General features: G+C 42.7%; 3 protein-coding genes across 3 annotated transcripts; 2 read left to right on the forward strand and 1 right to left on the reverse strand.

Moving 5' to 3' along the window:
* Positions 1-1317: 1317 nt before the first annotated feature.
* LOC128502256 (zinc finger protein 432-like) lies at positions 1318-5851 on the forward strand. The gene is made up of 6 exons (XM_053472014.1): positions 1318-1337; positions 1581-2439; positions 3061-3187; positions 3294-3404; positions 3617-3727; positions 4362-5851. Exons 1-6 carry the CDS (start codon positions 1318-1320, stop codon positions 5849-5851), a joined length of 2718 nt encoding a protein of 905 aa, XP_053327989.1.
* Positions 5852-10999: 5148 nt separating this feature from the next.
* On the forward strand, positions 11000-15860 carry LOC128501770 (forkhead box protein J1.2-like). The gene is made up of 3 exons (XM_053471376.1): positions 11000-11093; positions 13298-13791; positions 14538-15860. Exons 2-3 carry the CDS (start codon positions 13330-13332, stop codon positions 15189-15191), a joined length of 1116 nt encoding a protein of 371 aa, XP_053327351.1. The 5' UTR covers positions 11000-11093; positions 13298-13329; the 3' UTR covers positions 15192-15860.
* A 5912-nt stretch (positions 15861-21772) lies between these two features.
* Positions 21773-27506, reverse strand: NAA60 (N-alpha-acetyltransferase 60, NatF catalytic subunit). Its single transcript, XM_053471180.1, has 8 exons — positions 27348-27506; positions 26380-26463; positions 25511-25626; positions 25234-25363; positions 25020-25116; positions 22908-23142; positions 22369-22531; positions 21773-22059 (listed from the first exon to the last, which is right to left on the reverse strand). Exons 3-7 carry the CDS (start codon positions 25618-25620, stop codon positions 22375-22377), a joined length of 729 nt encoding a protein of 242 aa, XP_053327155.1. The 5' UTR covers positions 25621-25626; positions 26380-26463; positions 27348-27506; the 3' UTR covers positions 21773-22059; positions 22369-22374.
* Positions 27507-27782: the final 276 nt, after the last annotated feature.

The following is a 27782-nucleotide window of genomic DNA, read 5'->3' on the forward strand; positions in this document are numbered from 1 at the left end:
AGCAGCGGGAGGTGCGGGATCCGCTGATTACCGGGTGAAGATGTCCCTCCCGTATCTCTTGTATTATGACGCCAGTTATCACTTTCCTCTTCTAGGGGATTCTCCGTCTTCAACGTTAATAAATTTTATTATTATCCTCGATTTCTCAAAGACCCCGAAACATAAAAATGTGGGTGGGCTTCTTTTAAAATATCTACATGTTACATATGACTGTATTACAGCGTATATGTTATATATACCGCTAAACATTAACTTAACATAAATAACCCCTCTATTAATACAGCGACCCCCTCTTCTTTATTTCAGATTTCTTAAGTATTTACTCATTTACTTCTATCGGCGGCTCTTTGGCTCCGGGTAACCTTGATCTTTTAGACTTCGCCGGCAGATCGGCCCCATTCGTAATACATGATATGCGTATATGTTACAGATGATTCTTTAGGTGTGGGGAGGGAAATATTATTGATACAATGTAACAAAGCAGATCTGCTATAGATACAGCAGGGGATAAGGGGAGGGAAAGGATGCTTACAGAGCTCTGCTCTGATTGGCTACTGCATCACCCAGCAGATCCCTGGTACTTGTGGTTCATAAAGTTCTATAAAGATAGCAGTTATAGAGAAATAGAACCACATTTCCCAGAATCCCTCACATGCACAGTTATGATTGGAACCAGAAATCAGCCAATCGGGGTTGACTTTGCTTTCTGGACCTAGTGGTGGCTCCAAAAAAGGTATGGTCTGATCTCAGTTATTTTATATCACTTTAAATCCTCTGAAATTATGATTTTGGATGTTATATATTTCAAAGCACCCACATAAATATATATATATGTGTGTGTATGCCTTTAAATATTCAACATACACATCCCTGTACATACATGTTATTTGCATGTCTGGATTCACTCACCTGTAACAAAAGCATGCTTTAATCAATCATTCAATAAACCCTAATAGCCAGATGTGGAATCTGTGTTAATATAATGTATATCTATAGATCACTCTTATCCATATATATATATATATTTATATATATTTATTATATATTTATATAAATATATTTAAAAGGAAGGGAAACTTAAGAAAGAGGAACCCACCGAATTCCTGCCCCGTATATCCGGGGAAAAGAATACGAGATGATGTCTTCCTTTGTGTTTTTATATCACTAATATATTTAACTCCGTGAGGCGCTTGACATTCTTTGCACATCCTTCTTGATTTCAGAGAGAGACGCGCAGGGAGACTGTTAGCTCTATCAGTCACTTGGTTTTAAATGAAATAGAATTTTTTTTCATACTATTCTGTTGTTTTAAGCAAAATGACACATCACGATGACACGTACGTCTCTTTTTTGGTTGATAACCACAGAGCTGGAGAAATCCAAGCCATCGTGTAACCATGGCTTCTAAAAATGTATTGCTGGCATGCAAATTTTGACATCAGCTTATATTACCGGTAAATTATATATATATATATAAGGACAGTGGCACATGAAGGTACTCAGTCTGTATTAATAAATTTGGTGGAAGACATTGAGTTTTCAGTTAAACCCAAGATAATGTTGTACTTGTGTTGTTACAGGAGTAAGTCATGCAAGAACACCACCCGGCGGGCAATTAGTTCCAGAGGAGATATAATGCATGGCTTTCCTCAAAACCTCGACAACGTAAAGCCTTGGCTTCAGCAGATCGGACAGAATTTCGGAGACGTCGATTCGTTCGCTCAACAGGTTCCAGATGGAACGAGAACCGGCGGGTTCTTTCTTCTCCGCTCTGACCATTTTGACCCAGAAAGAGACGTCACTGATGATGGCAAATTAATTCTCGGAGCAGAAGCTTTGCCAACCGTATTCCCAAACATGGAGACCTCCGACGCCCAGGAAGATGATGCTCCTTTGGCGTCCGGCGGAGGTGAGGCAGAGATGTTTGAAGAATGTATCGGCTCAGACCAGGAAAGCGAACAGGACCGGTCCGACGGCAGTTACGTGGACGGTAGCCCGCTGATGCTTGTTACTGTAGAGGAGGAAGAATTTTGTCCAAACAATGATTATCACCCGAAAGACGCCAGCACCGAGAGGTCCATTCCCTACATTTCAACGAGACTACTCATGGTTGATGCTTCTACATCCATGGAGCCGGTTCCCGAGACCGAAGACAAATGCTGTCAGTGTCCTGAGTATGAACTGGATCCTGAAACCCATCCTTGGAATATTCACCACGACCAGCTCTACAGAACTCCTTATTTCACTCCATTGAAATATTCGGTTCCCCGCCAGGCGTCCACACAAAGACATTCTCTTCATGGCTGGCCCCTACAGAAAACCGACCCCATCATAGACTATGTGACCACGTACAGGAGATCCGTGTACAACGGTGCCGAGTACCCCCCCAATGACACAGACAAGAAGACCAAATTGGAACAAGAGCTTAAGTATGAGCTGGTATGAGTGATTTTTGCAAGGATTTATCATTTGCTAATTTTTTTGGGGGGTGGGGGGTGGCTGCAGGTTATTTAATATCATTCTCGTTGTGGAGGAGGGGTACTTTATTGATTGGTACTGGAAATACTGGCTTTAGTAATAATTAATACGTTTCTAACTAAATAGTAAATTCATAAATGCTATTGATATTTTATTTTTCATTTCCCAAAAAATGTACAAAATTGTAAAAGGAATCATATTATGCAGTAAATATTTGCTTTATTCTTAGGATTAATCCAGAATGAACCTGCCTTGTTCAGCACTGTGATTGAATGGTATTTATGAAGAGTGAAAAGTGATCTAATCACCCTAGCAACCAATGGATTGTTTCTGCTGATTGGACCATTCCGTTGGTTGCTATAGTGATAAGACCACTTACTGCTACTTTGTTGCAAAAAGTATCAATATTCCCTGTACCTACTACTGAAAATATTGTATTATTAATGTTCCAACCCCTTTTGCTCCTCTGATTAATTAAATTATAAAAGCAGAAGGAATGACGTGATATTTTTTTTATTAAAAAACAAGAATTGATCCTCAAAATAAAACGAGGAGCATTAACTGGAGAATCTGTTCTTTCAGAAACAATCCGAGTTTCATGAAGTCGCAGTTTACTTTTCCAAGGAGGAATGGGACGTCTTGAAGAAAGAACAGAAGGAGCTTTATAAAGATGTTATGATGGGGCATTACCAGATCCTCTGCTCTCTGGGTAAGGCCATTGCTTCCTAAGGAAAAAGAAATGGGGAAAAGACATCTGTTTGGAAATTGTATTTGAAATTCTTAATAATAGAAATCTTTAATATTTATATATACAGGTCTGGCTCTTATAAAACCTGAGGTTATATCCAAGATTGAACAAGGGCAAGATCCTTATGTATCTGATTGCTGGCACGACGAGGAGACGTCTCAAATAGTGAGCAATATGGGTGAGTAATAAGTACTTCATTTAGAATTCATAAAATAGAAAATCTCACCAGCCTTGCTCAATATATATATATAATTACACTACCGTTCAAAAGTTTGGGGTCACTTAGAAATGTACTTAAAATGTTTTTAAAAGAACAAAATAACGTGCATATTTAAATGCCTCCTGTATTTAACCTTTTACTGTTAAATTGTTCAATATGTAATTATACAGGACATGCTTATATGAAGCCCGCTGTTATTACAAAGGTTGAAAGCGGACAAGAGCCCTACACAACAAATCACTGGCAAATTGAGGACGGACCTCCTATAATTAACAGTATAAGTGAGTAATGGGTTAACAAGCGGTTTCTTTCTTCTCTTTCTACCTTAGTATGTTTCGCTAGGAACCTGAAAGGGGAGATGTGTGTATGTATGTATGTATATATATATATATATATATATATATATATATATATATATATAAATATATATATAAGTGAAAACACCACCCAGGTAGCATAAAACAACCAAGAGGAAGGATATTTCATTATGCATTGTCAGGGGCAAAGCCTTCATAATACAAACTGAAGACAGGGAGATGTGTATGGAAACATCACAAAATGTGTTTAGTAGAAGAATGATGCAGTGTATTTACACAATCTCACTTATAAAGACATAAATAGCTAATAATGGGTCATAAAGTCACATAAAAGTCTTTACAAAGTCCTGTCTCTAAATCAAAAGTGTCCCTCAGCAACTGTCTAAATGTAGAGAAGTGCGGAATATTTATTATACGAATGCAGCGGGAACAAGTTTGGACCTCACAGGTTCCCTGACAATCAGCAAATCAGCTTAGCCACAACATTTTAACCACAACAGCCTGTATGTGTGCGCTTTTCCTTTAATTTGTCTGAAATGAATACCACCGGGGCCTTTAGGCCTTTAGAAAGTTCAATCTTTTGTCCATCTTTCCCCAGATTGGATGACGTTACAAGGTTACGAGGGAAGCCTGTATGATTGCCCTAAGTTACAGCAAAGCTTGGCCTCTAACGCAAGCCTCATTCGTCATCACGCCGACCCCAGCATGGATGTCAGTCTGAGGTTTATCAAACGCGAAGACCAGTTCTCTCGCGAGCCCGACCTTTCCCAACAACCGAGGATTCGGCCCGCGAAGAGATCGTTTCCGTGCCCGGAATGCGGAAAGACCTTCTCCTCGGCCATTCAGAGTTTAAAGCACCAGAGGATGCATGAAGGCAGCGGACAGTTCGCTTGCTCGCAATGCGGCAAATGTTTCAAGTCAAAGTCTTACCTCACTATTCACGAAAGGACGCACACAGGTGAGAAGCCATTCCTGTGCTCGGAATGCGGGGAGGGATTCATCAGCATGTCGCATTTGGTTGTACACCACAGGACGCACGTAGGAGCGGCTCAGTTAGTCTGCCCGGAATGCGGGGAATCCTTCGCCCGGAAATCCGAGCTCGTCCGACACCGGAAGCTTCACACGGGAGGGAAACCGTATACGTGCCCTGAATGCGGCAAATGTTTCAAGCGGAAATCCGAGCTCATATCGCACGACAAGAGTCACGGTGGGGAGAAGCCATTCGCGTGTTCTCGGTGCCACAAAGTGTTCAGCAGAAGGTCGCACCTCATCGTCCATGAAAGGACACACACGGGAGAGAAGCCGTTCCTGTGTACGATCTGCGGGAAGGGTTTCATCAAGAATTCTGACGTGGTTCGACACTACAAAACCCACGCTGAGGATACACCTTATAAATGCCCGGAGTGTGGGATCGGATTTACTAAGAACGCGTGTCTATTAGAGCATCTCGATAAGCACCTGACCCCTGACAAAGAAGAGAAGTCATTCATATGTGCAGAATGCGGGGAAGGCTTCGCGAGTATGTCCGACCTATCGGCCCACGAGGCGGGCCACGCGGACAAATCCTACATTTGCTCGGAGTGCGGGAAATGCTTCAGTGACATCTCCAACTTGGTAACTCACCAAATGCACCATAAAGGGGAGAGAACCTTTGCGTGTTTGGAGTGCGGAAAATGTTTCACCAAAAACCTATACCTGGTGAGACATCAAAGGACTCACAGCGCCGACAAATCCTTCCTGTGCTCAGAATGCGGCAAATGTTTCACCAGCAAGTCTGATCTGGACATCCACGAGACCATCCACACCGTGGAAAAATCATTTGTGTGTTCCGAGTGCGGCAAGTGTTTCAGCCAAAAGGCTAACCTCGTCACGCATCAACGGAACCACAAGGGAAAGAAAGCGTTCGCCTGTTCGGAGTGCGGGAAATGTTTCACCAAAAGCCTGTATCTCTCGCGGCACCAGCGGATCCACACGGGGGACAAATCCTTCATATGCTCGGAATGCGGCAAATGCTTTACCAGTAAAGCCGACCTCGACATCCACGAGACCATTCACACAGCCGGTTTTCTCAGTCTGCACTCGGTTTGAAGATTCCCATCGTTCTAAAACTTGTTTATCAGAGAGGAAATATTTTAGAAGTCGCTCACGGAGGAGATCGGGGGCATCTGCAGATTCCCAAGTGAACAACAGTGCCGGGAAATGCTAGGAGTGATTGCAAAGCCCCCTCTTCTGCGTCCCTCTATAACGAAGCCATGGAATTCCCTCTCAGCACTTGTGACGTGTCATTGAGGGTCCCGAGGAGACCCTTTGTGACGGACGCACTTTGACCATTCATTGAAATGTCACGACCGGGGAACTTGCTGCCTGTTAATGCTTTGTATGATTTTAGCTAGGTTTTCATGGATACGTAAACTCGTTGAGCCCTCTTACCGGGGTTTGACCCAAAATTGGTGTCCAGAGAATTGAAACGTTTAGGACGTGATTTTTAGGACATCAGTTCCAACCAGCACAGATCTGACCTCTGTCTGTTCATATCTGCTACTTCACTTCTGTCTGGAAAACACTCGGAGGTTCAGCAATTGCCTGGATGCGCAGGTTTGTAAATACTATCTCCTGACGTGATTTTGTCTGCCACTGACCGACAGACCCATGTGCCTACTTACCAGGGAAGTCTCTGCTCATCATTCCATGTTCGGTGGTTGTGGAAGCAGTCCATGCTCCAAGGCATTGCTGTATTTACCTTCGGGGCCGCCCCAGTCACCTCCTCCTCCATGGTCAGCATCTCTAATCCAATAAAAGGCGCGGGATCTCCCACTGACATCAGGGGAACTCCCACCGACATCACGGGTCCGCCCCCTGACATCAGTGGACAGCCCTGGCCGCCTCCCACAAGGGAAGGCTCGGGTTGCCGGAGCCCAGAAGCCGCCAGGTATGGTGGGAAGGATTCTGGTCTATAATACAAACAGGTCTATGTGAAGCCCTCTGGATCCAGGCACAGTCAGGCCCAGGATTGTAGCTCCACTAGCGCATGGTGTATGGTTCTTTTTAAGGTGTTTTTTACTATAATATTGATAGGTTGCTATGTAAATAGTAACTGTATCAACTGTAAACTACTAGCCGTTTTCTTGGTTGAAAGGTGGAACCTAGAGAACAATATTTTGGTTATAACCATGCAAACCAAAATCACTAACTCATCCTAAACGTACACACACTCACACGAATACAAGGAGATGCCTATAGGTAACTAAGAAACCCCAATAACACAAGAACTGGTAACTATCGCCTCAGGCTAGGATTTCTAGGGCAACTATTAACCAGTCAACGGTAAAGCTCGTATATAGTAACTTTGTTGTTGTTGGGATCCCAGGACAACCATTGATCAGTAGGCCAATACTTCAGCCTTTATATCAGATCAGTTCTGCTGTCATTCTGCCGTCTATGGCGTAAATCACATTTTGGAAAATCATATTCATAACAAATAGTAATATTTCCCGTTCTGTATGACAAAAATCCTTATTGCTGGCTGACTCCTATAATAGGAAATAAGTAGCAAAATTCATATTTTTATTTTATTTTATTTTTTTTAAAGTATTTTAGGACTCTGTTTTTAAGATCGCAGAGTATTTTATTATACAGAAAAACTGCAGAACTTGGTCTTCCAAGTGTTTAGGTTATCCTGGTTTGCTAAACCTGCTTTAATTGTGAGCTGTATTAATAAAATATAAGCTTTATTCTTTTTATTATAATGAATCCAATATTCTCTTTATTTTATACTTTTTAATATGGATGATGTGCGATGTCATAATGTCTCTACACGTTCTGCCTAAACCAGTTCCGTTGGCAGCTATCCATAGATTAGAATCATCCCTAAATAAAAAACTTTGCATTGATCATGTGACTGTCTACATGTAATGTTAATGTGTTGTTAAAGGGCTTCGTTTTTCAAGGTAACATTAACATTACCCAGCATGGACTCGCCCTTCTCTCCTGATTTGACTCCTCAATTTAAATATCGTTTATGATTTATTTATGACAGAGGAGGCAAATTGAGTTTGGAATGCCCCTAGCAAGAGTCACCTTTAATGCCCCCCCCAACTCATATGCTGGAAGCTCATATCCTTTAGTTTGAATCGGATGTTATTGTCTTACCTCTCTTTTTTCCGTGCGGCTTCTTGCGTTATCACTGTGTTAAATATGTTCTGTTTTCTAGTAATAAGAATATTGATCCTCTGTTGGCACGTCTCCCATCAGAGAGTTCCCGGCAGCGTCACATCAACACCGATACATGGTATCCTCTTAGTCGCCGACCATGAATAAAAGTATATGATGACTTCCAACACAAGCATTACCAAACAATAACATTAAGACTGTTCATTATTCATTGCCCTTTTAAGAAATGGTTGCGGGTCACCACCCCAAAAACAAGACTATTTTACACATTAAAACGAGCCATTTTTAATTTCACTCTCGGACTGGACTTCCTCTGTCGTTTTCCATGAAGTGGAGTATTTTGAGCAGCGCTGGATTTCCAAGATCAACCATGGACATCAAAATAAGCACTTTGTTACTGTTGATCTAGAAGAACAAAAAAAACAAACGTATTTTTGATTGAAAAACAAAAACTGGATGGTGTCTTGGATGACTGATATCAGTTTTTTTAAATGTATATACTGTATATACTGTGTCTACTAACAAAACGTCTCAAGGCGGTGAATTTCTTATCTTTACTGCTCTTACTGAATAGAACCTTTTCCATTGATGAAGTCGAGTGAACTTTATTGACTTTGAAAGGATTTGTATATAGTTGTAATTTTTTTGGGTGCCTCGGATCTAGTAAGCACTAAACCCCCTGTTCTATCTAGACGATTAATTTGTTCTTTGACATATTTCAAGTATAATGTCTTTATTGTAACATAATAGGAAGTTATGATTTTTATACAATTAGCTAAAGACTAAATGAAAATTTCAAAAAAACTACTGTGTATAGTGTATTTTTTTATTTATGAAACAAAAATATCAAAATGTTGCGAATTTCTTCTAAAACATGCTTCCATCCTATCCTGCCAGAGCACAGGTGAAATTATTGTGTTAAGTAAAACCTCATGTGCTACATTGGAGTTTGAGCATGAATATAGATATCGTTAAAGAGTTGAAGAGTTTTGTGCGCCATCATAGTACTTCTACACTCGACCAATGTCACAAACCCAGTGATTATCCTACATGCTCCCAGTGAGATTTGTAATACTACAAAATGACCACAAGGTGTCACTGTGTCCCAGTAAATAACCAAGGGGTTTATAAGTTTCCAGTGTTCCTTCAAAGGGTTAAGTAGGGTTATTTACATATATTAGATTTTTTATATTTTTTTCATTGTTCAGAATTCCATAGAATAACGCAAAATGTGTAAGAGAATAGTCACAGGGTCTGTTATTTTAATTCTTGCCCATGTTATCTAAATAAATGTTGTAAATATAACCTGTGCTCCCCATGGGAATCCATAGTCTTTAGAATGGAAACAGAGGTTGTTTGCCTGACCCGTGACCCAACGCGTTTTCATTCACAGGGGTCACTAGTATAAAAAATGGTATGTGGCGATGTGAACGTGAGATCTGCTGTGATGTTACTACTACGTCTTTAAGTACAAATCTTCTGTAGTGACTCGCAAATGGTGGCCAAATAGCCAACATGAGTTGCCAGGAGATAAATATTCTGGATAAAGTCACCTGTACTTAAGCAGGGATTTCATCTATACCAAGTGAGTAAAGCACCAGTGCTCATCGGGGCTGAATGTGAAGGAGGCAGCCCCAGACATCAAGAATGGGGTAAAAACCACAAGACTCACAGTTCCCCGGAATCGTAATACCGTATTGCTAGAGTCACGGACGATCTTATATTTTTCCTTATTTTTAATGTGTTATTTATTGTACTCCCCCTGATGGCAGCCCTGTTAATATGGTCTTTGAGTCTCTCCCCACCAGCCCGCGTTCTAAATGGTATGGGATCCGTGCCATAAACCCCAAAGGTTGGTGAAAAAATGCATCGGCCCCTACATGAAACCTTCAGGAGAATTGCCCCGGTGTCAGAGCCCAAGCTTCAGCGATCATTTTACCATCTCAGGCTGTAGTATGGAGCCCTGGGCTGACCATCACTACTATCACTACCATCACTACTATCACTACCATCACTACTATCACTACTATCACTACCATCACTACTATCACTACCATCACTACTATCACTATAGAAATGAGAAATGTCTACAGAGACACCACGTAAATTTCTAGGAACTTCTCACCTATCATGTGCGTTAAAGTTTTTGGGGACATTCCCCAGATTAAGACGGATGTCTCCGGTTAAGGTGTTCTGAACAAGGGATGATTCCTGATTCATAACAGTTACATTTAAAAAAACAAGATCATTTTTCAAGTAGTATTTTTTGCTTGAAATAAATCCCATTAAAGACACTTAACCAGTTAATATCATTATACGGATGATTAGTTTGGATAGAAAAATATAAACGTTTAAGGGATTTAGCAAAGTACAGGGGGAAGTTTATTTGAGAAGAGAAATGTTAGAGCAAGAGGTCATAATCTATAACTAGAGGGTTAGGTGTAATGTAGGGAAGTTTGACTTTACTGAGAGGGTGATATATAAACTGAACAGCCTCCCAGCAGAAGTGGTAGAGGTTAATACAGCGAGGGTATTAAACATGCATGGGATAGACATGCGGTTCCTGAATCTAAGACGAGACCAACGACTGATTAAGGTTTGAGTCTTTAGAGCAGGGGAAACGGCTGCAAATTCTAATTTTGTATAATTTATCGGTGATGCTACAATATATGATTTTTTCATATATATTGCAGAAAAATACATAAAAATACATAGTTGTACATATAATGATTCGCAAGTTTGTGTTTGGTAAAGCTAACATTGTAACTGTATTTCAGATCTGCATCGATAGCCTGGGGTAGTTAACCCCCAATATACCCCCCCCCCCCGCCAGGAACCATCCAGAAACAGTCACATTCCACCTGCCCAGAAAGCATGTCTTCTCTGCTGCCCCAGGACAGGGGAGGAGTTTATTGACAATCCCTTAACAGTTGAGACTTGAGAATCTCTGCGTCCTCATTGGCTAAGGGTGAAAACGAACGCCAGGCAACCGGTAGCCAATCAGAGGCCAGAGATCTGTTTAAAGGGCTGAGGTCCCCAGAGAGGTAAGGTGACAGAGCTGATTCAGGAGGAACAGTGTTACAAAGTAATCCAGGGGCACAGATCACCGCCCCACACTGTATACTATATACCCTTCATCCGAGAGCCCCGTATAGCTCAGGTAAGATATATATATATGTATATAGATATGTATTTAATCCATACGTAATGTATCGCTGCGTCTTAGTCCGTCGGTTCTGGTTTTATCAGACCCTTTAAATGTATGGACTGTAAGAAACTCTGCGGAAATAGTTGGTGCTATAAAAAATAAAACATAATAATAAAATAAATAATAATAGTAATAATGTATGTAAAGTGGTATTATATATATATATAGGTATGTATATATGTATGAGTGATAAATACACAAATAATCAACAAAACCTAGTTGTGTGTCTTAAGTTCTATTTTTTATCTATTATAAGGAAGTTTTTACATTATATAACTTTTTTTCTGTAGTGAACGTATATGTGTTTTAGCTGCTACCATCATTGATACAAAACACGCATTATTTCAAATTATAGCAATGAAACGTCACTATTGTATATTTTGTATGGACAGTTATTTTTTTTATTGATTCTGAATGCATACATGATTCGGGTGCGTGTGGGAGATTAGATATGGTTACTCAGACATGTATGTAAACACACGTACATATATATATTTATAATCCATATATATATATATATATATATATATATATATATATATATATATATATATATATACCGTCTTATTTATGTATGCAGACACAGTGCAAACTCCCTTAAAGTGTGAGAATTCCAAACCGTATTGACATGGCAGCTGGTGTTGTGTATAGAGATTCTGGATACATATATAAATACATATATATATTCACATGAAGCGTTAAGGGTCACACAGATCTGATCAGGTGGATTCTGCCGTATAGAAACGGGCCAATGACTTTTTACTAGCCGTACACCTGTGTTGATTGCCCTGGTAGTCTGTGACATAGTAAGTGATCTCCTGGTAATGATCCCGGGGGATGTCGTCACATCAAGCCCTGCATAGGAACCGCTAGGAGATCATTCAGATAATGCATGTTATCGCCTGACAGCACAATATCAGGACAGGCTCGGCCAGTACTGATTTATATCTAATAGGGGATGTGACTGCACATTATCAGGACAGGCTCAGCCAGTACTGGTATAAATGTTATATAGGAGATCTGACTGCACAGTACCAGGAGAGGCTTAGGCAGCACTGGTTTGATATCTAGTGTAGGGGATGTGACTGCACATTATCAGGACAGGCTTAGACACTGCTGGGTTTGTGTCTAACGTAGGGATCTGACTGCACATTATCAGGACCGGCTCGACCAGTACTGATTTATATGTAATATAGGAGATCTAACTGCACATTATCAGGACCGGCTCGGCCAGTACTGATTTATATGTAATATAGGGGATGTGACTGCACATTATCATTACAGGCTTAGACGGTGCTGGTTTGTATTGCTTGTTATCAGGACAGGCTCATGTAGGTTAGTGATCTCTTCCAGGCAGTGAAAGGGTTACTCCGCGGATATAAGAACACTCCCAGGGTGACCCGATGGCAGGCGTTCTGGCAGCAGGAATATATGCTATTTGTTCTGAACACATTAGAACAAACAGTCTCCGGGGTGAGGTCCAGGGGGAGGTGACGGTGCCGTGACAAGCCCCGCTGGGGACAATAATCTTGCTATATTTACGGTCATTATGCAAGAAGCAGCTAAATGGGGAGCAAACGGCAAACAAGCGGCTGTAGAGCTGTGCAGAGCCTCGCGCTAATTGCAGGGCCTGGTAACCTCATAACGTTATAAATCATTTCATCCTCCAGCTACGGGCAGTTCATTCTTCTTATTAATTACATAATATCTATCAGAATAATGTTAACCCCTTAATGACAAAGCCCGTACATGTACAGGCTCAAAATGCATTGTTTTCAATGGGTTTAGGGACCGCCCATTGTCCTTAAGGGGTTAATATATGGTTTTCAGACAGCTAGATTTTAGTCATGTGCGTGTGTTCTCGCTCTGTTACCTTATCATACTGTCTTATGGTAAAAGATAGAATGGCTCAGTCTTAATCACTCACATGGACCATTTGACTCATGAAAGTCTATGGGGGAAAGGACTTCATTAAATAAACATGACTTTGTTAGCATTTCCATAAACTGAGTGTGATGTTTGAGCAGGGAAATGTCCCCCAAAATGTCACCTACAACAGTGACCTACAGATCCTCAAAAAAGGGAGTTTACTGGAATTAAATTAAGTAAAACCCATTGCCCTGAGATTATACTGACTTGCCCTTCTCTCCTCACAGGGCTAGTATCATCTTTCTACCAAGCCAGCACAATGCCAGTGCTCTCTGCTTCCCACCATCACCGAAATCCTGCGGAAGGACAATTTATTCGGGAAGATGACAGCCTCACCAACCTCCAGTGGCTAACAGACTTCTCCATTCTAAGTACAGACTTGTCCTCCATCGCCACAACCTACCCTCCTCCCCCGCGTACTTCCCATGGTCCATGCAGTCCTCCAGCTGGTGATACAGCCACATGCCAGTCTTCCCGTCCCGGCAAACAGAGGTCTGTCATTGGGTCCAGCTCTTGGCCCTCTTTGCCTTCTTCGTCACCAAGTCCTGCCCAGGAAGTGGACTATAGAACCAACCCAAATGTCAAGCCACCCTACTCCTACGCCAGCCTCATCTGCATGGCCATGGAAGCCAGCCAACAGCGAAAGCTCACCCTATCCGCCATATACAACTGGATTACACAAAACTTCTGTTATTACCGACATGCGGACCCCAGCTGGCAGGTAAGATAAACCCAACCAACCAAATACAGACCTTCATCTGTCTGCGAAACAGCAGGTCCTGATAACCTTCACCAACCTAAAGGGGCTAACAAAATATTATGGGACTCGTAGCCCGATAACCAGTGAATGTTGAAGATATCTAACAAAATAACAAAATCGGTTGAGGTGTAGACTTTGGTTAAGGGGGTTCTCATGAGTTGGAGATATGAGAGAAAATCTGGGTAGATATCTCCGTTTTTTTTGTATTCATACAGAATATCTCAGAGGGTTCCATTCCTACTTGTGGCCGCTTAAATATTTATTGGTAGCCTGTCTATAGTTTGACATATGCTCTCTACGGTGATCTCAAAGACAGCTGGATAATGGAGCACTTTGTCTGTACTGGAAATGGGATACCTGGGCCAGAGAAGATGGGGAGGGGGGGGAAGAGAAAGAAGAGAGAAGTCCTTATTCTATTCACTAACGAGCAGGTTACCCAGTGCTGGAAGTCTGTCTATGGACAGTATCCTGTAAGATATGATGTAATGCATTCTCCACTTAGTCCTGGAGTTGGAAATAAGTCTAGTGCTCACTTTGGTAGTCAGACTATGATTGAGATTTCATGTGATTGTTTTTGACTTGAGAAAGGGCCACATACAGGTTGGGGTCAGCTATGGATGGACTGGCTCTGGCACATATACCTAGTTATCTTTCCTTTACTGGTTTATTATCCGCATAACGCCATTGTTTATTATCCTTTGTTTCAGAATTCCATCCGCCATAACCTCTCCCTGAATAAATGCTTCATGAAGGTTCCTCGGGGAAAGGATGAACCTGGAAAGGGTGGATTCTGGCAGATGGATCCCCGTTACGCCGACATGTTTGTGAATGGGGTACTGAAGAAGCGACGGATGCCCACCTCTCACCATGATCCTCCAAGGAGCAGCAAAGTGGCATCCCACCACCCCTATCAGACAGTCAACTGCCCCAACAAGCACCACCTACAGCAGATCTCTTGTGGGTACAAACAGCCTCGCAGGCATGAGAAGCCAAGCCCCGTTTTACCAGCTCTAAGGGTCCAAGAACGACAAGGAGACACGCTCTTTGCATCTGAAGACCCTCTTTACGGCAGCAATTTTGACGACCTTGATCTTCAAACAGCCTTAATATCGATGTGGTGGGAGGGAGACAGCGCAGTTTCTGCTATGAACTCCTCTATGTCAGTCTCCCACGAGATGGAAGCAGCTCAGCAAGAGGCTCCAAGGATGGAAAGCTCTTGGTTTGTGCAGGCAGACAATCAGCCATCTTGGGAAGAAGTGAATGAAGAGCCAGTAGTAGAGCAATGGTACAGTGAAAGCGGCTACACTGAAGATGTACTCTACGAGTGCCCACCTTGGGAACGAGTCGATACTTTGCTATGACATGTAACTTACTAACAGCCTAGAGCTGTATGACATAAAACAAGATGGCTGACACAGGAGACAAAATGGCTGCAGACTTTTATTGACTATTACCCCTCACATGGGGAGATGTAGTATTTTGTGTGGGACTTTGCCATGGCACTTCACGTACAATGAACTCACATACGTGCAACATTAAACACCCATGGTGGTGGGCAAAATGGCGGGTGTTAGTTTGTTGCCATGGAGATGCGACATCACCGCCCTTCAGTTGCTTTGTGTTTTTTAACCATAGATCAACAAGCAAGGCTTTTTACTTATTTTAATGGATCTGATTATTTTCTTTGGGATGTTTTCTGTAATCACGGGCCTATATCCATGAACATTAAAGTTTAACGCTGCACTGAAAGCAATACTAAAGCTAATAATAATAATAATAAAAAAACACAAACGCCAACTTTAATATACCAAGGGAAACAAAAATGTTAAAAATATTTTTTTACAATTTATTTAAAACAGCAAAAAAAATATATAAATGACAATAATTAGTGAGGCACGGGGCCACGATGTGGAGGAGGGAGGGCGGCTTACACGATACGTCTTGGAGGACGTCGGAAAATGGTTTTGGACAATCTGCCTAAATTGTGGGTGATGTCTCTGGAGCAAAAAAATAAATAAATGAAACCAGACGGAAGTGTCTCCTAGTGTGATTTGAGGGCCAGAAAAGGTATATATTAATAAAAAAGATAAATAAATGGTATATATTAATAGCTAATAAAAAAGATAAATAAGTTCCATTTACCGGTACATAAAAAATAGGTTACTTTCTGATCTATCAACAGCTTAATTTGATTTATATGCTGTTTCTGTACACATTATTGGGGCTTTTAGGGCTGTAGAACCCTGCGATGCCCTCATACCCGGCAAACATTCTGCGCTCCTAGAAAAGAGGGGCATCAGGGGAGGAAATAGGGACTGTCACTCCTGAACAGAGACACGTTGGAGGTATGTAAATGCATCCTGCTGAGCAGTAATGATTTTGATGCAGCGTGGGTCTCCAGTTACAGGTGGGGGTCTGGTTACACTTTGTATACTCCTTGACTACAGGTGGGGTCCGTGTTGAGCGTGTCCTTTCTGCGCATGGACTGGCATTGTGGACTCAGGGCTGTTGGGTTATTGCGCGCTGCGAGTCTCCCAGTGTAATCCTAGAGACCTGCGTGATCATCACTTCTCTCAGCGGATGTCAGCTAATTATTTCCAGCAGGGTCTCAGTTACACCTGGGGTAATTAGACAGAGCCAGGCAACGATTTAATGCAGGAGGTAAAGAAATGGGGGGGGGGACCACGTGTGACCTCAGCGACCCCGGTTTAATTAAAATCCGAGGATGATCAGAGCTGTCATGCTTCGGACTGCGGGTTTTCTTTCTGCCACCCTGTAATCGGCGTGGGGGGTTATAATGCCTCGTCTGTCATCGTCTCCACGAAAGCCCCCCGCAGCCTCTGCACTCAGCTTGTGTATAAAGAGAACAAATGTGAGCAGGTTGCACCTGGATTTTGGCCGGCTGAGGGTGATGGGATTTTAAAAGCCCTTCCAAAAGCTGCATTGCGATTGCCCCCATTACGTCCATCTTCCATCTATCCATCGCTTCCTCCATTTTGTTCTTGATGTTGTGTTCTCTTCATTCTCATCATCATTTATCAAGACTTCCTTTGTACTCTTAGTTTTTTGGCTTCCTTAACCCTTTGAGAATCAGAGGGGTGACCGGCGCACGGGACGCCAGTGGGGTTCAGTCTCAGCTTAAGCAAAGTAGGCCTACCCCTCGTTCTCCACCAGTGATCCTTAAATCACGGGGGTAAAAGGACGCCCGGATCGGTGCTCGGCTACCTGTGCACATAGGGGGGGGGGTTGCCCCCAGAGCTTCTTTAGCCTGATCTCCCATCATCCTTTTCAGTTCCTCAGTGTTTTCCTCCTCTCTGATCTCCTATCCTACACTGATCATCTCCGTTTCCACTTCAAGCACGGAACCTTTTAGATTCTTCCTCCTCGTTACCGACACCGGCCTTTCAAGCCTTTACAAAACCCGCACCTCATAAAAAGACAATGCAGCGGGCGGTATAAATATTCCAAGACCAAATCTATTATTTACGTGAACAGTCACCTTCCGTGTCTGTCCCTATCAAGCATCTGTTTCTACCACGTCCCTCCTGTCTACCATTTAGGAGTCCGTTACCGCCCCCCCGTCCATTGACATCTTTTGTATGTAGAAGTCTGGCTCGTATTCTGTTCCATAAAGATGGCCGACGAATGGTCTATTCACCGAATTCCAGCTTCTCTCCGAGTTATGTCCACATCCGCCTCGACTAAAACACTAAAAGAGTCCTTCGGAATCCACCGGCCAGGTCCATGACACTGGTAGCCAAAAGCCACATAAGTGAACACTCCAGTTTATGCCAAAGAAAAATACATTGAAACAATCGGCAACTTGGAAATGAACCGCGTTCCACCAGGGGTTTGGTAAACTGACCTTCTAGAAGCTTTGGAAGGCCTTCAGGAAAGGGGCAAAGGCCACAGGTTGGGTCTCCAAAGGCTGTGGACGAGGTGGTGCGGTCGGCCATGACGTTGAAATAATTTTGTAATCCCTTCCTTGTGTTACATTTGATCGAACAAAGAAATGTAACCTTATCAGCCCGCTGTCCCGGTATCAGATATCTAGAGGTGTTAACTCCGCGCCTGCCAAGCCCACAATCAAGCTTTTTACATACTACATACATGCCTGCCCTGCATGTACCCCGGGATCTGATCATCTCCAAGAGGCGATCGTGATTGATCCTCCACCGCCTTCTACGGAGTGACCTCTAGGTTCACGGTGGGACAGTTTCGGTGGACGTTTGATTCGATGGCACAATGCAAGAGAATACCTTCTGACTCTATCATTATAACAAAGCAAATGTTTTTTTTTAAATCAGAGATCTGTTGCTTTCATTCCTCTGTTTCAATATCTGTAAATGGCTACCCCGTTTATTCCACCCCAAAGCTTTTAACGCTACAGATAATGTCATCTGTAAAGTCTATTATATAAACTTCATATGTATAGATCAGGTAAAAAAGTGGTGTCTCTACCCTTTTGTGTCATCACGGTGTGTTGCTTGCATCTGATGATGTCATAAATTGGGCCATTTTCGCACAGCCCTTTTTCTTGGTCTATACATTCTACTGCTACAACTATATTAAGTTCTACGTTAACACTGGTTCCCAATTTCCCTAACCAGTGTTACCTTTCACCAGATCAGCCTTTTAAACCGGACATCTATGATAAATTGCCGGAGTTAGAGAAGGGCAGCCCAGCCGTGGGCAGAATTCATACACCGGGGGGACCTAAACCCGTTCAGCGAACGGATTCGCCAAGATTTCCCCCTATTATGTAAGATTCAATGCGTCCCGTTACAGTTGGACAATCTGAAAAGCCTAATTATAGACTCAAAACAACGGGTCTTGCAGGTTTTTAACCCTTTTTTCATCGGCAAGAATTTTTTGACATGACCAGACCTGCCCGGCCCTGCCTAGTTGACCCGGCTTCCTCCATTTACTACCTCCCAGGGCAAAGTGACTGGCAGCGGCATAATGTGCTGCTGTCACCGGGGCATGTCCAGACACATCCCCGGTATCACTACCCGCATTCCATCACACACACTTAACCCCTTGCCCCCTGCGACTACACAGGGGGTGGCATTTTGCAGCCAGTTACAAGGAAAAAAAAAACATAAAAAAGCCACATTGCTTTCCTGGTAAAAGAAATCCTCAAAAACCACAAAACCTCCTATGCACGACAGGCTTAACATTAAACACCCCTTCTCAATAAATGCCAGGTCCATATGCTTGGTGGCATAGTTTTTTTTTCTGGTTTTTAGTCTAAAAACATACAACTGGTACTAAGACGATAGAAGATAAGGGACCGTTTGCCCCAAGTGTCCGGGGTATAGCAGGGCATCATCAGCTGCCCCTCATCTGGGACCGGTGCCAGATACCATACACCAAGGACTACCAACACCCATCTCTCCGTGCACCCAAAATAAATATACAGAATGTTGTGGGAGGGGTATAGCCTGGAAGTGGGTGGAGCATGCTACTGGTAAGCCCCTCCCACACTACCTCTAAAAAGCAGCATTACTCAGAATTGGCTACAGGGAACCCTATTTTTTTTTTAATCAGACATTGAGTCAGAAACATTAATATATATATATATAATAGTTTTTTATGCAAAATCAGACTCGTTTTACATCATTTCAGCATATCGCCCTTTCTTGGAGCCCGACATAAGCGTGAAAACCTGTATATTCTTACAGCACATCGTACGAAGCTAGAAGACTAAGGGAAACAAAAATCCACAGGGGATTAATGGTTACTCTGGCATAAATTTTATTATAATTTTACAACATATTTTTTTTTCATAAATAGAAAACACCCATATGATTTTACGACGACTCGTGTGATTATCTAAATGCAAAATTAAACGGTACTCAAGGACCGAAAAAAATAATAATAATCATCACAGGGTGTTACATATATGGTACACGCACGCACAAACACTCCATATATACTATCCATGAATACACGTATACATCGGGATTGTAGGACTCCAGCCTTCAAGGTAGTAGACACCCTAAGGGTTTAAAGGTAATTATTACTAGCTTGTTTAGTGCTACTTAATTAACATTAATTAAAACGACACAAGGAAAGTGGTCTTCGTGCACTGAGCCTGACCCCCTAAACACTCATGCTTATACATATTAATATGCATCATTATATACGTACGATTCAGTGCATGAATGAAAGTGGCCCTTTAACTAGGAGCCCCGCAGAACGCCTCGACGTTCTATATAACGCCCGGAGGCTTACAGGGAAGAGAAGGAAGCTTTGTATGACTTGTCAGCCATGTGAGCTGAAAAATATAAATCGGAATAACTTAAAAAATGGTAAAAATAATTACGCAAGCGATATATGGTATTCAACGCTATATTAAGGGTTTTTATTATTAATCTAGGACGTGACGCTCCCTCTGAACTTTTTTTTTTTTTAAATAAAAAGACTTGAGGGTAGGACTAGCCTTCTATTATACATATATATTATTATATATATTATATATGTTACAGTAAGAGGGCTCACTATGAAACAGGTGAAAATGTTACTATACGTATCACTCACGTGACATAGATACATATTCAATCACATACATGCGTATACCATATATCATCATATTCCATGTGGTCCCTTAAAAGGAACTATCGCCTAAAAAGAAACGACAACAAAAGCTTCATAAACACCGAAGTAATCATTAAAATAAAAAAAAGAAAAAGACATTTCTCAAGATTATTAAATGGGATCCAATGGAAAGTGCTAAATCTGGAACATTCTCCCCCATTTCTGATGAGCTGTTTTTCTTTTCTGAATTTACCATTTTACATCGGAATTCCTCCATTTTCTCTGATAGATCTGAGCCCATATTCTCTGTAATAATGTTACTTTTCTGATGAAAGCTTCAAACATCATCCTCGAGTGGATAAATCTCTAGTCTCCGAGAAACGATCAGCTTCCGGTTTAAGGATTTGTTCTTAAACTGCCCACATTTCTGATCACGGCCGCCTCCATGAAAGGCTTCAGCGCTATAATTCCAGACGATGATGTTTTATTGATGCTGGTTAGCAGTGGCCGAGTAGTTTAATGTGTTACTGTCCCTTTAACGCTACCTGACTGTACGCATATTTATATACAGCGGGGTCCCTCACCTATACATAAGCAGACAAAAGATACAACTTGCCACGTTTCTCTGACTTTCTACAAGAGACTCCATCACATGGCATGAAGTCCTCAGTTCCCAGACTTCTCTCCAACACGGCAGGCTTTCAGGACCTCCTTGCATAAGCAACGATCAATCAATCTACGAACATTGACTAAAACAGTTTTCCGATCCCAAAATCACAGGTTTTCTGAGGTGGAAGAGTCAGTGTTTCAGTCTTTCTTGAGGATCCATTTGCCTTCAAGCGAGGAGATCCGAATAATCTGCCACATTACGGAGAACTATTATGGGGAGAAAATGTCTCCGCCAGTCCTCAAGGGTCACAAATGCACAAGGCTGTATACCTATTCTGTATAACAACCAGCATACTGCCTAGAGATTCACAATGCATTGTATCACACAAAAAAAACGTATGTAATTCGTCCCTCTATTTATCCGCATAGTGGAATATATGGGAAGGAGATACCTCATCTAGCCCTCTACACTCACACATTTACAGAGTTATGGTTTTCACCCGATGTGACTTCGCTGCACGCCGATTCTACCCTCCAAGCTGTAAAAAGTCGCCTCACCGCCCCTCTGAAGGGGGGCCGAGGGCAAGTTATTAAGTCAGGCGCCAATAGGTGTCATGTTATTCTTCAACACAACCAGAAACTCTAAAGCACAAAAAACATACAGCCCTAGGGCTCCAAAATGAGGAAGAAATAGGTTGTGCTAATGGGAGAATATTATTAAATTAGATCCAAAGAGTGGGGGGGGGGCAGGCTACTGGAGAAAGTAGAAGTAAACAAGGGACATAACAATAGGTAGGAGGATACACCGTTTGACGTAGCAGGGTAACCCATGTAAAGTCATTGTTTTAAGTTCGGATGCACAGTGGACCCATAATGCGTCATGAACAGTAACCCCAACAGGCCTTAAAACAACTATACACATCCATGTCAGATCATAGAGGAGCCCCGTACGATGCGGGTCATAAGGCGGCACCGTCCTGCCGAGACATTGGCTCCGTGTCCTGTCTTGAGTTGGTGGAGAAGTAGATGGTGGAGGGCATCATTCATAGGTCAACTGCTGCTGTTTTGAGGCTCACGGATCTACAGAGAAAAAAACAGACAGTATTGACCTAAGACAGCCAGAAACGTAGAAAGCGCTCTGGACGGGCGTTTCAAGAGTTGTGATACAAACAATGACACCCCAAGGACTCGACAACTCAAAGAGTGTAAGTATATTGGCAGACAGAGATCAAGCTGCCCAAACAGGCTTTGAATAGGACTTTCCCCAGGGTTGAGCAGAAGCACATGTACAGAGATATCGCTAACTTCGGGAAGAGCATAAAGGACATCCCGGAATATATATCGCACTGGTTGGTGGAAACGTACGGCCAACTCCATTACTGCAGTTACCTGCGGTCACATCGTGCGGCTGTACTCAATCCCACTCTTGGCAGAGATGCCGGACCAGGGCAGCAGGCTGCGCAGGAGAGTGTGAGCTTGACGGTAGATCCTTTGCGGCAGAGAACAAGGACTGAGACCAGCCAGAGCAGAGCCCAAATGCTGCAGATAATCCGTGCGATAGAAGTTAAAGAAAAAATATATATATATATGGGCTGCTTGGAAGGAAGGAGAAAGATGGAAGAGAGAGAGATGCAGATATTTACAATCCGGTAGAGAAGGGAAGCCGCATGCATTATTATGGTAGAAAAATAATAATGGAAGTGTAAATTTGTTACAATACTAAATTGTTCTGAAACAATATTCTGAACAACTTTATATTATACGTTACCGATTGATATATGGACAAACTGTTTTAAACCATAGTATAAAGCAGATATAACTAGATGAAAAATATCATACAGAGAAGAATAAAGCGAGGAGGAAGATCTGAGAACATTTTGTTAGACAAACTGCAAGCGGCGCAGCGTATAACGTTCATTGAAGGATATAGGACTGTCCAAGGAGGGTGCCCTCCGTTGAGGTACAGCACGTAGGTGTAGGCGTCCTGCAGGACCCCGCGGATGGAGTAGTAGTAGGGCAGGTAGTGGTGCTGGTGGAAGTGGCGGTTCTCATAGAAGCGGATGGCGCTGCTGTTGGTGGTCAGGACATGCAGGTAGAGAGCCTTGCAATGATCCTGGGCTGTGCTGGAGATGTGGGTCTTCAAACTCTCCAACAGCAGAGAACCTGAACAGACACACAAAAGGGGAGTAAAAACCGACGCCAAGGACATATGAATATTAATAGTCTTTTTGCTGGTCACCACTGAAGAACTTAACCAAAAACACCTAACACGGTAATATGAATGTCTAAAAGTCAACTAAACCACGCTTATAAATAATTAAAACAAACCTTTAAAAAGGGTTTCAAATAAAAGAAACCTTGATTTGATAAGGGAATGATTATTTATACAGCAGTTCAGCCTCCAACCAAATCACAGCATATAATATTTAACGATGATTTACCACCAGTTACAAATACTCAAAGCGCTCATCCAGGCGTACCGTAACTTGGAGTACGCTATGGCCCTTGGTAGGGATCACTCATTAAGGAAAATAATCATTTGAAATGTACTTTGCTGGGACACAAACCAACGTTGCACATAATTAATGAAGCGATCAACATAGCTGGCAGATTTCATGTTCCTTTGTATATTTCCGATACACGCCGGGATTATTTTATACTATCTGGTCCCTGCAAAGCAGTAGGGCTTAGCGGCTGATCACTCAACCTGACTACAGAACCACATTTACAGACAGATCTGTAAATGAGCGTATCTTGGAATAGCTTCCATCAACCAAATGACGCCATAAACTTTCTCCTCCGCTTTGCACACAGCGATAAACGTTATTTCATTCTTGACCGTCTGCTCCGAGTAACGGTGAACTGATCGCACCAGCAGCAGCCTTCGATGAATCTAGTGACCGACGTGGTCCTGGCTCTCATCAGAATGATTTTTCATACTTTTTATTCTGCAACATTCATAATGTTGACTTGTTGATGTTTGAATTCCCTTTTCAATATAAAATTACTTAAAGGGGGAGTCCTTGAAAATAAAGCACGTGGGTTAACGTCGACAAAACCTGGTTTTACATAATTTTGCTCCAGTCAACTTTCTTCGTCCGCAGACCTGGAGGCCACCATTTTCTTTGCACAAACACTTCACTGAGCCTTTTCTTTACGGCTACGCTAACGAAGTCCATTCATCCATAGACTTTCATTAGTCAGAGTGCCCGGATATGTGATCAAGACTGAGCCATTCTACTGTTTCCCAACAGGCAGTGTGATAAGGAGTCAGGGTATTTGTCTAGTAGATTAGGGATCAGATAACAGAGCGAGAACTCATACAAATGGCTAATATGCAGCTTCCTGAAAACATTATATTATGGGGCAAAAACTAGAACAGCTTAAAAAAAGTGCATTATTTTTAAAAATATCTGATACTAGTAATAATTAAAAAAACTAATTTTAACTTATCAACTTAAAGTTTTTCGGTGTAATTATATCAGAGCTATTTGATTACAATTACAGCCAAGTCTATCAGCTCAGTGGGGTTCAATTGAACAACAAATTACCATTACCAACTCCCCCCTCCCCCCATGCATTTGTAATGCTGACTGAGCCAATAAGCAGCCACCTACGTGAATGAAGAATCATCCAAGTGTGGCTTTACTCAGGCATATCGATTTCAAAGGTTTGTCAGCTAGTTAAAGAAAAGTATCATGCCCATTTAAAAAGTGTTCCTTTGTCACGTGAGCAAAAATGCCATCAGCTGAAGAGGGGAAGGAGTGGAAACCACTGAAATCTGTCACCGCCATCGGTACCGGCAGCATCTGAGCCATTTCTTCAATCAATCGTATCAAGGTGTAGCCACGCGTGAAGTGGCTGCACAACATTTGGTTCCCGAAGTGCAACAAAAATAACAGAAGTCAGAAAGTCACTAATAAAATGCATCGTTTCAGCCCTTCATGGGCTTTTATTAGGATTTTTGGTCTATGCACTACATTTACACAACCCTAGTAAAAGGCTTCTGTAATCACGAGCAGCGACAAAGTTTTCCTCACCGATCCCTTGTTTGCGGAAGTCCTTCACTACTCCCAGGCTCAGGATGTATGCCACCTGCGTGTCCCCAGAGAAACCGGATGCCAAGATGTCCCCATCCTACCAAAAAGGAGGAAAAATAAAAAGGAGAGAGGGTAGAGAAGGCTTTCAGTCTTCAAATTACACAAAGATAAGCAATGCCACTAATTCATATCTCAGGCTATCATGCCTTCTGACCTCTTTGTGCACTTTGGTCCTGCTCTTTATTTCTGCCACAATCATGCCCACGATTTGCCCGTGGTAAGTGGCAGCCAGGGAAAAGAATTTCTTGTTGGATGTGATGTCCCTGTACCAGGAGTCCGGGTACCTGCAGGACACAAACACAGGGCTAATGATCAAATAATCGGAGGGTCCGTGTGTTCAGTATCTTCCAACAAGTCCATCAGCAGATGCTGGGATCCGTGTCCTCAAAGCGATGGCATCTCGGGAGACAGGTCACAAAAAAGATACTCACTCGATGGGAAACCAATCGGCACATAGCTCCTTCACTGTGTCTATGTCATCATGGCAGAGGAAACGTAGGACGGTTTCAGCGAGGGCAGTGGTGGTATCCTCCTCGCTCATTCACGCCTGCGAGGAACAGAAATACAGACTTTGAAACAACGTTATGACATGCAAAGGCAGGCAACCTCAGGCCAACAGGTACGTGTCCTGGGGTCGCAAGAAAACATCAGCAGATAATTTTACTCATCTCAACATCTCTGTTCCTCTCCTTTAGACCAGGGATTTTAAAATCCGCCCCTAACCTGATAAATGCACATAACACATGCGTGCCAATTAGCTATGTACTGGGCATTATCTGGTAAACGCAGTGTGTTTATGACCATAAATTACTGGGATCACTGCCTTGGGTGCAAAATATATGCTTTTCTTATATTGATCCCCCAGGCGCTTACAAATAAGTGGCAATTTATGCACAGCAGATCTAGATCAGACCTCTGCACCATTTATCAAGTCTCACATACTGCGCCTAGCGTCAATTAACACCCTCCGCTTTCCAGGTAGTACCGCTCGAGCTCAGCCTCCTGAATGTATGTACTGAAAGAGAAGATCAGCCTCCTGAATGTATTTACTGAAAGAGAAGATCAGCCTTGTGCATACTGACTCTCCGAAACATATTGTTGCAAAATGTAAACGCAGACGACTCTTCCTGTACCGAACGGTGCAAGACGAAAGCCACATCCTTTATCCTGTAGCCCAGAAAAGCTTCCTTACTGCTTTACATAAATACAAATTACGCTCCCTCGCACCCACAGATACCTCCATCCTTAATGTAGGTCCTACAGATACATATGAACCCGATAACACGTAACGCATCCTCACCTTGTATCCGGAGCAGGCTGGTCTCCGGTCAGCTTCTCCTGGCTGAACCCTGAGCTTCCACAACGGTTACAGACACTCCATAAGCTAAATGGATACAAAGAGTCAATTGCGTCCCCTCCAAAAAAAAACAAAAAAAACACATTATGGTAAATAACGTTAATCAATGATTTATAATCATATCCTTTTTTTTTTTTTCTTTTCAGAACGACCAGCATCACTTCCTAAAGAAGTGTGTCGCAGAACCACCATTATTTGGACAATGAGTCAAATAACGCCACTGTAACGCTAGAGCTTCTTTATATTATATTATAGAAGAAGTCCAAAGGCCCTTCGGGATAATACCCGCATATAACAAAGACAGGGTATACACGACACTAGCCTCTGGGTGGGCTTTTTTTCTGTCACCCCCGTGATCTAATGAGCTGACCACACGCAATGTCACGGCCACCACTGCCTAATGGGATACGGTTATGAAGATTACATACTCCTGGGCTGCATTACAATCACCGCATCCCAGAAAAAAAAGCACAAATAAACGGAACCTCCTGGTATCGTAGTTTGATGCGGACGCCGGACATTAAAAAATATTTCCACTGATAACAGGTTACGGGGTATAGGGCCACCATTATAAACTAGATTATGGGGTCCTAGGCCTGGCTATATCTCATACAATATTATAGGGTTAAAAGGTAGCAGTACAATCAGCAAAGATGCCTGCAATGGGGGGCTGTGACTGTGCCCCCGTTATACCGGATTTCTATGAACACTGGTCCTGAAGAACTGAGCTATGGGCCAGATACTAGCCAGGGTGGGTTCTGACCCTACTACAGAAAGCCCCTCGCTCTGGCCCAGCCTTACCGGGGGTCACTGTCTCCACAGACTGGGTGATTTTGCAAAGGTCACCGAACCAGCTCTATTCTGTAGGTTACGGACCCCCGGGCCCCTGTTGTGTTATATAAACCCGTTACCCTTTTACTGAAGCCTCGGCGTACGGAGCGGGGTCCCCGGCAGGGCTGTCCCAGCGTCACACTGCCCCCGTTACTTCCGCAGCTCCACTGCCCGTTGTTTTGCTGTCACCGCTACGGGAACTCGACAGGGTCAATCCCTGGCCGCGGGAGCGAGCGCCTTTTTTTTTTTCCATCATCGGGGCTCGGGCACGTTTGCGTCTCCATAACAACAGGAGGGAGCTGGGAGCGTCTACGCATGCGCTGCTGCGGCTGTGTGCGATCTGGTTGACATGATTTGGTTGGCAAATCTGTCGCCAGGGCTGGCATATGGTGTGGATGGCAACTAGGGGGCCATCAGTTGTGTCAGTATTAACTACCCGTCTTTTATTGAGGGTATTTTGTACCCCAAAACGTTTTTTTTTCATTTTTATATTAAGTTTCTTTAACTACGATTCT

The sequence above is a fragment of the Spea bombifrons genome, chromosome 7 (genome assembly GCF_027358695.1).
Source record: "Spea bombifrons isolate aSpeBom1 chromosome 7, aSpeBom1.2.pri, whole genome shotgun sequence".
NCBI lineage: Eukaryota > Metazoa > Chordata > Amphibia > Anura > Pelobatidae > Spea > Spea bombifrons.